This window comes from Aythya marila (genome assembly GCF_965140915.1).
Source record: "Aythya marila genome assembly, chromosome: 18".
Classification (NCBI taxonomy): domain Eukaryota; kingdom Metazoa; phylum Chordata; class Aves; order Anseriformes; family Anatidae; genus Aythya; species Aythya marila.
The window spans coordinates 1,032,972-1,049,505 of NC_139059.1; the positions used below are offsets into that span (position 1 = coordinate 1,032,972).

The window sequence follows — 16,534 nt, forward strand, 5'->3', positions numbered from 1 at the left end:
TTGCCCCCAAGTTTGAGGATAGCAGAAAGCGATGACATGGCAGCCAGGTTTCTGTGTAGCTTTGATTTCTTTAGAGAAACACCAGAAGGGAAGACTAGACGGTAAAGCGATTGCCTGATACTTCCTCAGCTGCTGCTGAAATTCCCTTTCTTCTGATACCATTAGCAGAAAAATTCATTAGAAAAATACATCTGGCCTGTGGGGCTCAGTCAAGCTTTCCATTAGGGTTTTCTCTCATCAAGATGAGTTTTGGTGTCTTTATTCAAGTCCAGAAAAGAGTACAAAAAAAGGAGGAGGATGCTGTTCCGTCTCTTAGTTCTTATTAAAAACATTTGTCTACTTTCTAAGGAAAAAGAGGGGTGTCTTTATTAATACGGTAAATCACGGTTGACAGCCAATCAAAATGCAGTCTCAATGCGTAGATGGGGAGCTGTGTGTGTAGATTTAGTACTTCATGTGCATAAAATTGAGAAAATTACTTTGGGGGAGGAAAGAAAGCATATGGAGCGTTCCCATCCTAATACAAACAATCCAGGGAGGGGGAATCACGGCAATGGAGACCTCGGGCTTCCCTGCTCCGCGGTGAGCCCCAGCCAGCTCCGTGCGTCACCGTGAGGATTCGGATGCCCCAGACTACATCTGCACGCCTGCCACGTGTGCAGCGATCTGTCTCTTCAGCTTTTCCTACAGCAGCAGGAGGAGCAGCATATGTGACATGAAAGGGTCTCAGTTCCCGTAAGTGTTTTTGGTTGGTAACGTTCATTGCCTTGGGTTGTGCGTTCTGAGCACAGGCTGTCCTCAGCAGCAGTGTGGTTTAGGTGAAGTTTGAGCAAAAGCAAAGCTGTGTCTTCTGATGAAGCAAGGAAGAGAATTGATTTCCCCATTACTTTTGTAAAGCAGCTTTAAGAGGCCACATAGAGTTCTTCCTGCTGAAAATCTTGCACGTTAGGCTGACTGATAGCGAAATGCGTGCAACTTCGTAATTAGAGTGGGAGGTGTGTGTGCAAGGGACGGGGAGAAGTCCCTCTGCTAGAGCTTCCTTTGTCATTGCTTGATTGCTGCTTATGTAATCAGGCAGGACTGGCCATCCAGTAACTCGGGTATTGGCTGGATTTCCATCGAGTGCTCCTTTCCTAGAATCTGCTTCTGCTGCAACAAGGAACAAACAGCCCTGGCTTGTGGCTGCTGTCTTTGGGGAACTTTAGGCTCATGAAAAAGGCAAAGAGTAAAGTCTACCGAGTCCTGATGGAAAAAGATGACACTGATGTTCAATTTCAGTGCTTCATTTGGAGGTGCTGCCTCCCATCGTAAACAGGGAAAGACAAGACAACTATTCCTGTAATGAATAAACATAAAATGACTGTGAGTGCATCTTAGTCATATTTAATTTATGAATTTAGTTTTGCTTCATAGACCTTGCTCTGAGAATGCTTTCACTGGAAAGATTGAGGGATTAATTTCCAGTGTAAATCACTGGCTGAGTTTCAAGCCATGATACCAATTTTGATTTATCGATTATCTAATCAAATAAATGGAGAAAGAAAATGCTGCATTGTAAATTCTCGGTGTGCCAGGAAAAACAAATACCTACCACAGCCCCAATTGCTACAGAAGTCGTTCCTCTTCCTAAAAGCCCGTTGTGGCAAAAGGCTGTTCTGCTAACCACAGGCGGCCCTGGACCGAGCGGCACAGGAAAGCCGTGTTGCCAGCTGTCAGGAAGCCCTGAGTCAAGGGGAGCGGGAGCCAGCATCTGTTATTTCCAGGACTGGCAGAACATGCAGGCAGGAGCTGGTAAGGAGCCTGGAAGGTGAGAATTACATAAGAAATCCTTCCTGAAAAATCCCAGCCTTCCCCTCAGCACTCTCACTGCTCTACGTCTTGGCCATCGTTCAAAGTCCTGCTGGGGAGGCGAGCCTTCCTTGCCGCAGCCACGTTAAGGGGGGGAAAGCTGCAATCTGCTGAATTTTCCCTGCTCCCCTCCCAGCGCTGACCTCCGTATCGAGAGGGAGAGACAAAGCGTTAAAAACAAACAGAAACTTGGTTAGCTTTCAGATGACACTGCCTGGTGGGAGGTTTCAGAGGCGTAGTGGGGTTTGTGTCTGGGTGGGAGCTCAGAGATGTTGGGGAGGGCGGCGTGGCGCGATCCTCGTGGCCGTGCTGCTTGTGCCTCCCACGTACCTCGGGGAGCTCTGCTTAGAGGAGAGCTGAGCAGCAGCCAGAGCCAGGCTGTTGTTTACTAAAATGACTTTCTAATGCCTAAATACGAGGTGGAGGGGAGGGGAGACAAAGACATGAATAATGAGCCTAAATAGCTAGCTCCTCTGAATAATTTCTGCTTTTGCAGCCTGCAGCAGCTGGGCTGGAGGGCACTGCTCTCCGTTACACACACGTCTTGTGCTGCTTTGCCACAAGTCCCCTTGTGGCTGTTCTGTGGGGTTGTATTCTCACGGATTGTGGCACAGTCCTGACAAGACCCTGCAAGGGAACGGGAGGAAAGGGCTCGCATTTACCTGCCTGCTCCAACTCCTGCTCGCTGCAGTGCTGGTCTAAGGGCATGCTAAGGGCCGTCTGCTCCGCTGCTTGCAGGTGTTATGCAGGACACAGCAGGCAAGGCTTTCTGGAACAAAAAAAACAGTGCTGCCACCAAAAGCCCCTCACCAGTTCTCAGCAGCAGACGCTGCCCTAGCGAGGGGTGCGTCTGGGACCGGGCAGTGCAGCGCTTGCTGCTCTCGGAGCGTGGCCTGGCCATCCCAGCCCGTGTCTCTGCCTTTCTGCACTGCTGCTCCTGTTCCTGGGGGCCCGCAGGCTGTCTCCCTCTCATCAGAGTATTTCAGGTGTGGACATTTGCACTGGGTGTGCTTCTCTTTGTGTCTGAGGCCAGTCTTGCCACGTGCAGCCTACTGACACTGCGGTGCGCAGGCTCAGTGAGCCTGGAGCCGTGTGCTGGGAGATCCCATCACTGGAGGATTTGTTATTACTGAAATCAGGTGAGAAAGCCAGCTTTCAGCTCAGGCTCCTCGGAAAAGTTCTTTTTCTCCACCCAGCAGCTTCTTTAAGCTGATACTCTTTATCTGCAAGAAAATAGAAGAGCTCCTTGCTCAGGTGCACAGCTCTGTGTTTCTTAGTCCTGAGCTGGGAAAGCTGCTGAGTGCCTCTGGGAAGATTTTTCATTCTCTTCATGCCCTCCTCTTCCTCTGGCCTTTTAGGTCTGCCTTTAATTTATTCCCAGAGAAGCCAGATTTTCATTAAGGTGTAGCTGTAATCTCGCTACTCTCAAATCTCCTTTGATGTATTTTATCTTAGGTTTGTTTATTGCTTTACATTATTGGTCATCTGTCATCGCCTTTCTAATAAATCTTGTATTCTTGAAAAACTGAAATAGCAGTACCTTTTTTTTTTTTTTTTTTAGCAGGTACGGTAGGCTTCTTATTTTAAAGAGGCAGCGATTCACCTCAGTAATAGTTGTTTCTAGAGCATGGTACATTTTGAAGATAGTGTGTATAATAGTGGCAGATGGTATAAGTGCTTTCCCGTTCAGGAAAAAAGTGTGTGTGTGTGGGGAAGAGGGAAGGAGCAAAAGACTTGGTCTTTTATGTCTTTTCTCCAAGACTTACTCCTTTTGGAACAGATGTAGCTTCCTTTATCAAAGGAAGCTAGCTCATCTTCTTAATTGATCCAAGGATGTTTCTAGAGCAGTAACGTTACTAGTCCTAGATATTTTTAAGCATAAAAAAAAAAAAAAGACTTGTTATATCTCCTGCAGTGGTTTTGGGGATGAAATCGTGTGAGTTTATTCCTTTTGATCCTGTACTTTGGCTGAGGACACAAGAACCCATGATCTCGGTGCAGCATCTTGACTTGCCTTGCCTGCCAAGGCCCTGGCAGGAGCTGCCGGTGGTGCCGCTGCCTGCAGAATGCAGCCCCAGCTCTTCTGGCTCGAGGACAGATTTTGCAGGAAAGCCGTGGTAGCAGGCAGAAGCCTGGAGCTATGGAGTGTGAATAAATATAATAAAATAGGTCAGAATGGTTGTATACTGCTCAGGGCCTCTATCCAATTTCAGGTGGAAGAGTGTGTGTAATCAAGCCCAGATCACACAGAGGAATCATTTTCTTGCAAACAATTCTGGTATGGGAAACTGAAACAGTTGTCGTTACTAGTAAATGTGATGTTTGTAACTTGAGCATCTCAGGGATTCAACAGTAAAGCAATGCAGGTTTTGGCCTGCAGCAGTCTATTAGTAAGGACAGATTTTAAGATGTGTTCTTAGCTTTCTGCCTGTATCAAAGCCGTGTGCCCTCTTTCATCTCAGGGTTGCTGTGTGATGCTTTCAGCTGAAAAGTTTTATGCAGAGTAATCTGTATTGCACTGAAATTAGACTTACAGCTCCTTCCCTCCCCAGGCAGTGTAATGACTGTGCAGCAGGAGGGGGTTCCTCGCCAACCCACCCTGCGTGCTACGGTGGCAGATGAATGATTTGAATGCGCGTAGCTCTTTAGAAACTCCCTGTCACTCACTGCGGAGAAATGCCTGTGGCTCAACAACAAAGCAAAATATAGGGCAGCAAAAGGAAGGGGGAAGATTTTACAGACGATGGGAAGGTTTAGATCAGAAAGATGCTTAAGTATTTAAAAGCGTAAGATCCCATGAGCTCCTCCACTTACTGCCTGGAGATGCTAAAAATATTTTTTTTTTTTGGTCTGACATGCATGCATATGAACCGTTATCAAGAGTAATACGTGGAGTTTTGATTTACTGTTGTTTTGTTTTGTTGAACGTATTGATATACTGAAAGATCCCAGAAGAACATGACTTGGAGAGCCAGATCCGCAAGGAGAGGGAGTGGCGGTTTCTGCGCAACGCTCGGGTCAGGAAGCAAGCCCAGAAGATCATCCAGAAGGGTGAGCTTCCCTCTTTCCCATGCTCCTGGGGCTCCTAGCACAATTCCCATTAATAATGCCTTTACAAGGCAATGGCTGGGCCAGAATTCTTTTAACGTGGGAATTTATTCAAATTCCAAGTCACCCTGTGACCGAAACGACTCCTGCCTGGTGCCTCGAGGGGCGCGGGCTGGGTGGTGGCAGCAGCAAGAGCTCCCCGCATCCTCCCTGGAGGGTTCCCAGAAGGCAGAGCCGTTCGGGTGGCTCGTGGTCCTCCCCTGGGACGCCAGCTGAGGCAGGCGTAGTTGGAAAAGTAATTTTGCTGAATGAAGTGCTGCTCGAGGCTCAGCCTGCTGGGGGAACCTCGTTCTCCGGAGGTTTGCTGGGCTCCAGTCGGCACAATGGGCAGCGTAATGTCATGAAACTGCAGCACATCATAAACCAGAATAATAAGGAAATGAAACTGGAGCCCAGGAAATGGCTTGGGGGATCTTTCTGAATTCAAAAAACAGGATTGTTCATGCTTGCCTGAAGAAGTTACATTTTTTTTCTAGACAGCGTTCATATTTGGTTGCTTGACCTGAGCAACTGCGGTGCCAGCATTCATTTAAAAAAAATGAAATTCTGAAATAGTAGAAAGAATTAAGATAGACTTAGAATCCTTTAATGAAAATTAGATTAAATGGATGCATTTTGAAACTAACTAGAACTGAGTAAACGTCTCTTGAGCTTGCAGTTTTGTGTGATGAATTCATACTGTGCCAAAAATGCAGTTTCAGGGATCCCCAAACTGTTTGTGAATCACAAACTGTTCTGAAGAGAGGAGGGTAAGGTATTTAGCTATCATTTTAATGTCTCGGTGGAAAATACATTTTTCATTTGGAAGTTAACCTAGCATCTAAAAGAACTGAAGCAAAAGATTAAATAAATAATTTGCAAGCTAAATCAAAATACTTTAAGTTGAATAAAGTGTGTTTTGTTTTATTTTTTTGGGAAAAAAAAAAGGGAGGGGGCAACACGAGCGAGTATTTCTTTGGACTTGGTTGGGCTTGCTCTGTTTGTTCTCTTCAGTGACCAAAATAAGGGATCCCATGATTTGTCCCCACCAATTTCAGTTCGTACCTTAAGCTAGGTCACGAAATGATGTGGAGGAGGCAGCGCTGTTGGGTACCGGGAGGCTGAGAAGGCTCCTGCAGGAGGGTGGGGGGGGGCCCTGGTGAGGAGCCCCCGGGAGGAGGAGGGGGCTGCTGCTGGGGGCTGAGCCTCGTCCGTCCCTGGGGAGCTCCCGGGTGCTGAGCCCTGGCTGCCTCCCGTCCCCTTCAGGTATTTCCCGGCTGGACGACCAGATCTTCCTCAACAGGAACCCCGGCGTCCCCTCCGTGGTGAAGTTCCACCCCTTCACGCCCTGCATCGCGGTAGCCGACAAAGACAGCATCTGGTGAGAGCTTCTGGGGGGTTCTGGCAGGCCAGGGCAGAACGTGTGCACCCTGTGGTTATGTGGCACGTCCAGTGTGCGTGGATTTGCTCAGGGAAGGGTTGTGGTCTGTTGTTCTTTTCCCCACACCCTTCAAGGGCCAGCCTTCCCTTCTGGAGGGCAGGGAGACGGGGCCGAAGTCCTGGGGGTCAGTGCTGCAGTTGTCAGCATAGCACCGGGGCCTTGCAATTTACCTGCAACTGGGTTTTTATTCTATTTTTGCAGAAGGTGGACCTACGTTATTAATCAAATGATGCTGAAGGAGGAAAACAAATAGAATTGCAACATGTGCACTTCTTAGTTTAGCTGCTATGAGTAGATCTCTTCTATAGCTTGCACAGAGAACCAAGAACTGACCTGATATTTTTTCTCCCCGCAGTTTTTGGGACTGGGAGAAAGGAGAAAAGCTGGACTACTTCCACAACGGGAACCCTCGGTACACCAGAATCACCGCGATGGAGTACCTGAACGGACAGGACTGCTCCTTGCTGCTCACTGCCACAGGTAGGTGATGCGTGCTCCCGTGTATGGTGGCAGAATTCAAGTCTGTGTGAGCTGTTCTGGACCTCTTGCTCTCCCCACGTTGAATGTGGCCCAACTTGGCCCTTCCCCTCCCCTGTGGCTTGCCTGTGCGGTCTCAACTGAGGAGGCACTTCCAGGATCAAACAGGAAAATTGCTTCTGGCAATACTGAAATATCTGAGCCACTTAAGTAAGTGCCGCAAATGCTCTCAATTAACTGAAAAATCAAACACTTGCTGAAGCCATTTCCCATCACAGCTCTATTTGTTACGACATTTTGAGTCTCTACCTATCCCTGCAAAGTCACGGTAAGCTCCTACACAACAGCTCGGGCAATGTGCTCTTAGTTAAAAGCTGCTGCCCAGGGCTGAACGGAAATCATGCTGCAATCAATGTGTAAGAAATCAGATTTTGTTCTTGTGCTGTTTCAAGTCTAGAGCAGACAGGGCTTATTTTAAGCACTTCTCAAACAGCTTCTGTGTGAGTCTCTCTGCTCCTTGTATGTCACCCAGGGGACAAAGTTCCCTAGAATGCCCTGTTGCATCACGTAAGGTAGCATGAAGAGCTCTTTCCCATTCATTGGTCTGTAAAGCTGTGAGTAAGATACGCTTCTCTCCCAAGGAACCATTCTAAACCTGTCAGTCTAAGTGTTTTCAATAGCTTTTCAGACTTCATGCTGAAACGTACGGGTTGGGTATAATTAAGAGAGGTGGAAGAGGATTTGAGGGGGCCTTTAGGACATTTTTCTTTCAATGTATTGATTCGTAGCACAAAAGTTTCACAGGTGGGGAGCAAATTGAAAAAAACACATCATGTTCTTGAAAGATTTGCTGCTGATGGGCTGGGCTTTGATTCGGCTTCTTCTGTGGGGTTGTATTTTGTATTTAGGAGGGTATTTTTGTGGAACTTAGTACCAGTAGCAAGGAGGACAGAGAAAAGTCCTAGTTAGAATGGATTGGTCAAAGACATAGAGCAACATCTAATGTCAGGTGTTGTTTGTGGGAAGGAGAAAAGCTCTTCCAGAACAGTTCCCCGTGGAACAATCCTTTAGACTTTATGGATGTAAGATTAAAGAAAAAACAACTCTAATAAAAAGTATTAAATTCAAGTGACACTCTCGGGTTCAGAGTTTGTGTGACTCCAGTTCTGCTTCTCTTCTTCTCTGTACTGTGCGCGAGTAATTATGAGGGTGGCATCAGCAGTGGCGTTGCATTGTGTTCTCTTTTCTGTGCTTCCCAAGATGATGGTGCCATCAGAGTATGGAAGAACTTCGCAGACCTGGAAAAGAACCCAGAGATGGTAACTGCTTGGCAGGGGCTGTCGGACATGCTGCCAACTACACGAGGTAGGTCCCCACTAAGATTTCTTGTGGGAGGTGGGGCGGAGGGGGTAAAAACGATTTGTGATGTTAGGGTGTTTTCTAGGGATGGGTAGAGTAAAATGGGTTTCTCAACCTCAGCCACCAGTAACATCCTTGTTTAACAGTCTCTGCCTTTCTGGAACAGCCTTTGGCCAAGACTTGGTGAGGAATTACTTTTCCAGTCCTCACAAAACGAACCAACAGAACTAAAAGCCCAACACAACAACCTCACATACGTGCTGAAAAACAACCAGAGCAGCCTCTTGCTGGGGAGCAAAAGGGCACAAAGTTCTTGTCCTTCACAAGCTTCACAGCAGCTGTTTTGGCCAAGTGTTCCTCTAGGCTGTTCCTAAGGAGAGAGCTGTAGAACAACGGTGGAACTGGGCACTGTCCTGCTCTGCGCTCATGGTGGTAGGAGGTTATTCCTTCCCTGTCGGTGGGACAGTGGCTCACATACTGCCTCTTTCTTTCTGACGGGCTGCTCAGCCTTTGCACAGCTTTGCATGTCGCACCTCTGACTTCATTTAGCTCAGTTTTAGCACTTACTCTCCACTGCTCATTGTGTGTCAGGAGGTGGCAAGAGAATACGCAAGCTAAATCTGAGACATACAGGACAGCACAGTTAAACATTGACCAGCATTGAATGTTAGAAAACTTAGAAAAAGGTGTAAAAAGGGGCACTGGTGTCCAGCCGTACACAGGATGAAACCAGAAGACTAGCTTAGGTAACCCTGAAGTCTGTTTTCAAAGACGTTAAAGGAGGTGGACGTTTCATTCTCCTGAGACCCGATAATGTACTGATGCTCTAATGGTGATTCTCTGTCACTTGAATATTTTTAATCAAGGCTACAGGTTTTACTAGGTGCACTCCAGTTCAATCAGTGCTTGTGGGATTAATGCAGGAATTGCTGGGTGAGGTTCTCTGGCTTGTGCTGTGCAGGAGGTCAGATGAGATGACCATCATCATTCATTCTGACCTTAAAATCTGACAGTTCTCATTTTGGAGCCTGCGGGGCTCATCACAGGAGTCTGACACAGCTCTTTTAGCTATTCATTGGATTTTTACCAGTGCTGCCTTGTTGAGCTCCTATCTGTTGTGTTTTCCTTAATACCTCATGGTCCATCTCTGGTGTTTTAGCAAAGAGAAACTGTATTTGAGGCAATGTTAGGCTGTGTGCCTTGCTGAAGTATGTGCACAAAACTGATTAGAAGCTGCTGGAAGTTTGCAGCATGCTGTGAAAATTGCCATGGTCAAACCCTGCTCTTTGCAGCGATGTCAGTAAAAGGAGGACGAAAGCAGCGGTAACATTCCTCCTAAGGCAGAGAGGAAAGAGGAAAGCAATCAGCAGTCATCTCAGGTTGCCCTTGGTAGCGTTCCGTTGGTGTCTGTTGCTTTCTTGTCAACAGCAGTTTTCGTGAAGGACGTTGGTTAATGTTTGCCATGCCCGGGTTCAGGATCCTGCTTCCTTGGTGCTGGTGATGGACTCACCCGAAGAGACGATGCCCGGGAACTCCCCCCGACTGCTCTTAGCTTATCACCAGCTTCTTGCTGCATCATCACTTGTGGTCAGGGAAGATGCTGACAGCTGTAGACCGAACCTTCAGGCTAATTCCCTTTCCGACCTTACTTTCTACATGCACCTTCCAAAGGCACAGCGTTTGCTGATCTTACCTTACTTTCTCCAGGGCTTTAACGTAGAAGAAAGGGTTGTACCAGAGCATCAATGTTTGATGTTGCAAAATAGGTTAAGAGCTGAGGCAGGAACTGATTTAGCTGTAAGAGTTGAATGGTTACACTTGCCAAAACAAGTGTGTTGAAACTTTTAAACCTGTTCTCTTTCAGTTGTTTTTTTTGCCTTTTTTTTTTCTGGTAAGGTCTTAGGAAGTCTGGGCCCTGTTTTCTTTGCCTTTCACCTTCAGAGCGATAGAATTAGGTTCAGAAGAAGAAAAGGGCAGGTTTTTTGTGGAGAGAGAAATAACTGTGCTCACTTCAAAAGAGCTATGTAGATCAAGTCCCCTTGGAAATGAGACGCTCTATTGAACAGTCATCTTTTGCTGCCAAGCCCACAGTTGTGGTCCAGCACTGGCTCATAAAACCGAGGATGCATCTTTGAAGCTGCAGAGCTCAGGAGTTTTACTGGGGCTTGTTTGCTCTCACTATTGATTTCCTTCTGTCTTCTCCCAACCTTTTCTCCCATGTTACGCTCATTTCTGAATTTAATAATCTTCTCGCAACCTGAATGCTGACTTTTCTAGGCGGTTGTCCCTCTTATAAAAGGAGGGAGAGATATACAAAGCCCAAACACATCCTCTGGAAGCTTGAAAAGCATCACTGTGTTGTCAAAGCAATGGGAATTTGACAATAACAGACACTGAGGGGCTGCTGGGTATGGGGGAGTGATGCAAAGTGAGGTACAAAACCGAAACTCACACTCTTTGGGCCTTGCTTGTGTCAGGCAGCTCAAGGTAAGAGAAATGAGCTGATGCAGAGATGTGAGTATGTTAACCCGTCTGCACTGCGGGGCTCACCCAGCAGCAGCTTGGCCCCAGTTCGTTGCACTTTAGTTGACCTGAGACTCAGACTCAGGGTGGGGGAGCCTTTAATTAACCATTGTCAAACTGCTGTGCGGGCACTCTTTTTATTTCTCTTTTTTTTTTTTTCCAATATGAGATCTGTTGATTTTGATCTTAGATCTGCACTCATGATGCACCAAGAAAGTCCCTTAAAATCAGGATGTTTATGTAGCAGTGTTACTTTTTGTCTGACGTGACAAATATGAGAGAGGGGAGGGGAGAGAAAAAGGCAAAACACGTCGTTAATCGCCGTAGTGTTTCAAGCCATGATAGGTTTTGCAGAGAAGATGTCGGAAAAGCTAAGCATCTTCTATGAGCAGTGTAGGAAGAATGTAAATCTGACGTGCTCCAAAGCTGTGATTTCACAGCAGGAAGCTTTTGGAGTTCCTGTGATGGTGGGAGCTCGCAGAGCAGCACAGTAACCCACCGCCCTGTCTGCATGAGAGCTCGGTTCGGGGTTGCTCTGACTTTGTTCTCTCCAGCTGTCTCCTACAACAAGTGGTCACGCACGTGCCTCTGCAGCTTTTTTGTACTGCTTCCTTGGGACTAAGGGAAACGAGGTGTGATCCCCTGGTCATGATGGCTTTGCCCTTTGAAGCACTACAGCTCTGGAGTTTGGGTAGAGAAGTGTAACCGGCTGCTGCCCAGTTGCCAAGCGCTGCCTCTCAGCTGCTCCGTCCCCAGTTCTGTGCGTGCTGCTTGCTGAGCCGGCGTTGTTCTCCCTGCTGTGGTTCAGCAAGAGGAGCCAGAGCCTCACTCCTTGGGGGCCCAGGAGGGCTGGACACCTCTCAGGGTCTCTTCCCGAACTCCTGGGCTTCTGTGCTTGGGCTTTCCAGGGCCATCCCGATCTGCCTCCCATTCCCTGCTGGCTGCAGTGTTCTCTTACTGCCTGGGAGCTGCCAGTGGATGGGAGCTAACCCGTGTCTGTGGCTCGCTTCCCACGTAAGAGCCATTTAAATGGAGCTCTTGTAATGTGTGTGTGTGTGTGCCCTGGGTGCTGAGCAGCTCGGCTGCCCGGTGAAGGAGCCGTGGTGCAGCCGCCTGCAGCCAGGCCCTTCGCGGAGCCACTTGGTGCGTGGTGCGTGGCTCGGTTTGTGCAGATGCCATGAGCGATTTGGATTTCTGTCTGTCACTTCCTGATACATTTCACTTCAGAACAGGGACCAGATCATACAAAGGAGTCTCCTTGTTCGAGAAGAAATGTCAAATCTGTGCTGTTGTCAGGCAGCCAGAGCACTCACTGCACACACGACCAGCGCCGCTGTTGATGGCTCCCAGGAAATGCTGTGACTGAACTAATGCCTGCTCTCTGGATGGAGGCATGTGCTGCTCTTGGTGCTTCTGCTTCTCTTTTATGTCCTTTCCTTTGATTTGAGTTGCTTTCTCTAAGCCTTTTTTAAGATTTATTTTTGCTCTGGCTGACCAACTTACCCTTAGCGTCAACCCCTTAATCCCTGTCTTCTCACAGGTCTGGCCCGAAGGGTTTCAATCTATCTTGACAGAAGTAAACAGGGAGGTGAGTGCTTTCTTTCCTGTTACCTATGACCAGCTGGGGTGGGAAGGAGCTCCTCGTCTGACGTCTGGTTGGTTGACTGTTGTGGGTTTTTTTGGCATTGTTTTTGAATGATTGCTGGGTCCTCGTGGTTCCTGGAAAGCTTTGCTGCTGCTCCCTCTCCCACTCCTCGCCTTGTGTATGTGTCTGTAACAGCCAGGAGCAGTGCAGGGAGGGGGCCGCTGCTCTCTAGGTGAGCTTAGCCAGCCACCGACGAGAAGGACAAAGATTGGTGTCATTCTTGGAGCTGTCTGCAGTCAGAGGAAGTCTGGGTGGGTGTCTGGGATGTAGAGATCTCAATTTCTAGGAAGATTTCAAAGCATCCCTGGACAGAGGAGTTTGACAGATTCCAAACGTGAGCGGCCGTTAAGCTAATGGGTGCTGGGGTTTATTTGTAACGCACTTCTGCTATAAATATCATCTGAAAAAGAGAAGCTTTTCAAGAATCTTTTACGAATCTTACCGAGGAGGCTTAGAAGAGTGGGCTTAGTCTTTCGGCAGGAACATGCCCAATAAATTGTACGAGTTCTGTTCTTTCATGTGGAAGAAAGGCAAATGAACTCCCCAGCCTGCGGCTGTAGAAGCCAGGGCTGCCCGGAGCCTGCCCCCTCCTCTGCTGCCGAGGGCTCTGGGGGAAACAGATGGCTGCTGTCAGGGCATCCTCGTGTGCCTGCACCTACAGGGATGTGGCTGTTGACGTAGCCTTCCCAGTCGTTAATATTTGCTGGCTGATAAGAGCTGAGTGTGTCTGTAGTGATGAACAGAGCAAAGGTGACTGCGGTGCTGTGCAGTTCAAAGCTCTTCAGCTCGAGGTCTGTGCAGATCTCTTACTGCTTGGAGCCTAGGATAGAAATTAGCAAAGCTGATGTGTTGCTTTCAGCATCCTGGCTCTGGGTTTCACTCAAAAATCCACCGGCCAATGGAAAGGCAAAAATTACCTCGAGTTGGCTGCGGGGAATTCCCCACTGGGTAAAGCAGGCGGCTGAGCAGCTTAAGGAAACACCAGGCACTCCTTCGTGAGATCAATGCTGCTAATGCCAAGCAAGTGCACTCTGTCCCAAGCACACAAATAACCGTGAATCGATATAAAACGCTCATTAGCATTTTCTGACCAGGTGTTTTCCTGGTGAAATATTCAGCAAAAGGATTCCTTCTCCCTCACCAAAGGAAGTCGTAAAAACATAGCAGATTAGCCGTTTGCCTGGCAGCAGAATAAAACCAGCTGTATTCAGGTAAAGTGTACTCAGTTTGTCACTAAAGCACCAAAAACCAGCTCTCGCTGCCTAGCCTTCTGCGGGCATTTTGCTGAATGGAAGGTAAGGATCTGCCTCCGCTCATGCATCACTGGGTGCTGCTGTGCCGCAGATCAGCGATGTGCTGCGGGAAGACCAAGGGCTTAATTCAGGTTCAGGTCGTACTGGGCCACTCATGCAAGTCAGCACAGAAATCCCTAAAGCTCACGTGAGCACAGAGCGAAGCCTGCAGCCGGCAAGTACAACGTCCCCAAGGCAGCTGAGCCAGCAGGAGTCTCGGGGTGCCTTCGTGTGACCCTGTGCCCGGGCTGCTTCACCTCCTGTTGCAGCAGAGCTCCTCGGGGTGTCTCAGCACACCACTGACTAGAGGAGGAGGTGGTGGTGTTAGCAGGAGGGCGTGCATCTGACCCGCGTGCACTTCTATCCATCTCTGCCTCGTGGGGGCTTTTAGTTGTGATGTGTGAACGGCCATACTCTGACCTACCTCAAGAAAATTTCTACTTATGCCAAGCAGGGAAGAATAAGCACATACTTGCCAGTTCCCTGCTTGCTTCCTGCTCTCCTGGGGTTTCCGATACGAAATGAAAGACGTCAAATACCTGCTCTGCAGAAAAACAGGACCTTACCCTCTGGAGGCTCTGCTCTGCTTTGAATAATGCTGACTCTTCTGGCACTTGGTGAGCAATCCAGATGGGAGAGGCTGGAAAGGCAGCCCGAGCATTCTTAGAAATAAAAGTTAGCCTCCTGGCAGGAGGTGCCTCGGGGAGCTGCGGGGCTCCTGAGCCACGTGGGGCAGCCTGTGCCAGAGCCTCAGCAGAGGGAAGGCTCTAACCTGCAGGAGGAGCAGATCAAAATCAAACGGGGCTTATGCTGGAGAACAAGAGGGGGAGAGAGAAAGGTAAAGTGAGTCTTCCCACACCTCCCAGGGGCCGCTACCATGTCCTTTAGGAATAAGAAGTTTGGGAGAACCTCCTTAGTTCTGGTCAGATATTTTTAGAGAAATGAAATAATTGGAGAAGTTGCAGCTCCAGGGGTTTGTGTTCTTTCAGTTGACTTCCCAACATCACAGGTACTCTTTCCCCTTGCTGTGCATAGTCCTTGGCAGGAGAAGAGTGACACTTACTGAAAGGATGTTGTAGAAATTAATGAAGAGTGAGGTCACACAACCCTCCCACTGCTTCCTGGAAATTAAAACAGTGATGCGCCTCATTGCTCAACCAGGAGGGCCCGTGATTAAAAAATCATCAGTCAGAATCGGAGACGCTTTTTATTCTGTGGTCTGTGTAGGTATTTCTGATCTCGTTGAAATGCCCAGTGCAAGTTGGCCACGTTCCAGTCATGATAAAAATAAGTGCAGACACCCAGAATGCAGCTGCTTTCAACACCGCTGTTATTTATTGAAATTTATACAAGGAACTATCCCATCGAGACAAATATCTGATGCTCAGGGGGAATTCGGAGGGAACAGCAATAGAAAGTTACAGCTTCAAGAACGGTTATTGATGTGTTGCTTTGTATATCATCTCGCATCATGCAGAACTGCAAGTATTTGTGTTAAAAGACTCGACAACAACAAAAAAATACTGTTGTGATGTGTTGTTTTTTTTTTTCCCCTGAATTGTGGAAGATTTGTTGCTTGCTATCTGAGAACGTAACATTCCTTACGGGAAAGTGTTAACCTTAATTAATGATGCATTAAAGGAGCTGTCTTGTTAGGGTCTCGTCCCTGCAATTCCTCAGCCTCTGGTTGTGGCTCAGCCCCACTCCCAGCCAGTGTCAGGCAGGAGCAGTGGGGTCACAGCGCTGCCTCTCTGCACTCTGTGTCTGTAAGTAGGGGGGAGCTTGGAAATAGGGCAGCAGGTAATGCACAAACCTCATGAGGTGGCTCACGAGGAGCTGAGATCGTGTTTGTGGAATATATTATTGCCCTTTTGCCACAATAAGGCTGGGAAGCATCTTACGTGACACACCTGCGAGCCAGAACACAGCAGGTGAGCTGCGGTCTCGGTTGGAGCATCCTGGAGAAGGACCTCTGTTAATTAAAAAGGAAGTGATAATTAGTAGTATGTCCCCGTTTGCTTCTCATCCCAAAATACTAGGAATTTAACGTGTAAACATGAGCCAATGCTGTATCATTTCCACCACGAAAACATTTGTCCTTACCTAGGAATAGTGCAGCTATTTCTGTTTCGGTTCACACTGCGTGTGGCAGCTTGGAATTTAACATCTCTCCCCGTTACACGCTTCCGAACAGCATAAGGGAGTATACGAAGGCTTTTGTTCTTTCCAGACATTCAATTCCAGTTCAGCATTTCACCCGGCTACGTGACGGGGCAGCCTCGGAGGCTCTCGCATCCCCGGGCTGCAGCCGTGGCCCCGCAGTCCCCGCAGCTCCGGCACGCGCGCGACCTCTGCAGACGGAGCCCAGCAGGATGGGGGCTGCGGGAGAGCTGCTCCCTTCCCACCCTGAGGAAGCCAGGAGCCCTCCCTGCCTGTGCCTTCATGCAAATACCCCGGTATTTCTGTTGCTTGGGGCAATGTGAGCACCCTGTAAGCTGAGGAGAAGCAAGGGTGGTATTTTCTTCAGAGAATAAGGCTGGCAAGAGGAAGATCAAATTGCTTGGTACAGGATGAGCAAAGTGATCAGGGAGCACTCGCCTCTCCCCGAGCAGAGGTTAGGGTTACACAGGCTCGGGACGTTGTGTAAGGGAGGCAGGAGCTGCGTTGTCTCCACGCCAGCCCCCCCAGCCCCACCACGCACCCATGTGAAGTTTTGGAGCCGGCACGGAGAGAGCTGCCCTGTGTGCATCGCCCCCTCCTCTCCTTCCCTCAGTTCCTCTTTCAGGGGTAAACCCTTGTCCTTTGCACCCAGTGATCTCTCATGGGAGCTCTCTGTACTGCTTTTACATCAACTGAGACCGC

The 16,534-nt window shown here is 48.4% G+C and overlaps 1 protein-coding gene across 5 annotated transcripts in view; it reads left to right on the top strand.

Annotated features, from left to right (window-relative positions):
* Positions 1-16,534, top strand: part of RPTOR (regulatory associated protein of MTOR complex 1) — a 136,234-nt gene that overhangs the window by 107,278 nt on the left and 12,422 nt on the right. For 3 of the 5 annotated variants that reach the window (XM_082775074.1, XM_082775076.1, XM_082775078.1), the window contains 5 exons: positions 4,794-4,899; positions 6,202-6,316; positions 6,732-6,856; positions 8,114-8,218; positions 12,276-12,323. In XM_082775074.1, the coding sequence (XP_082631200.1) occupies positions 4,794-4,899; positions 6,202-6,316; positions 6,732-6,856; positions 8,114-8,218; positions 12,276-12,323 (499 nt within the window). The remainder of the gene's footprint in view (positions 1-4,793; positions 4,900-6,201; positions 6,317-6,731; positions 6,857-8,113; positions 8,219-12,275; positions 12,324-16,534) is intronic. The other 2 variants (XM_082775075.1, XM_082775077.1) reach the window with 1 other exon arrangement.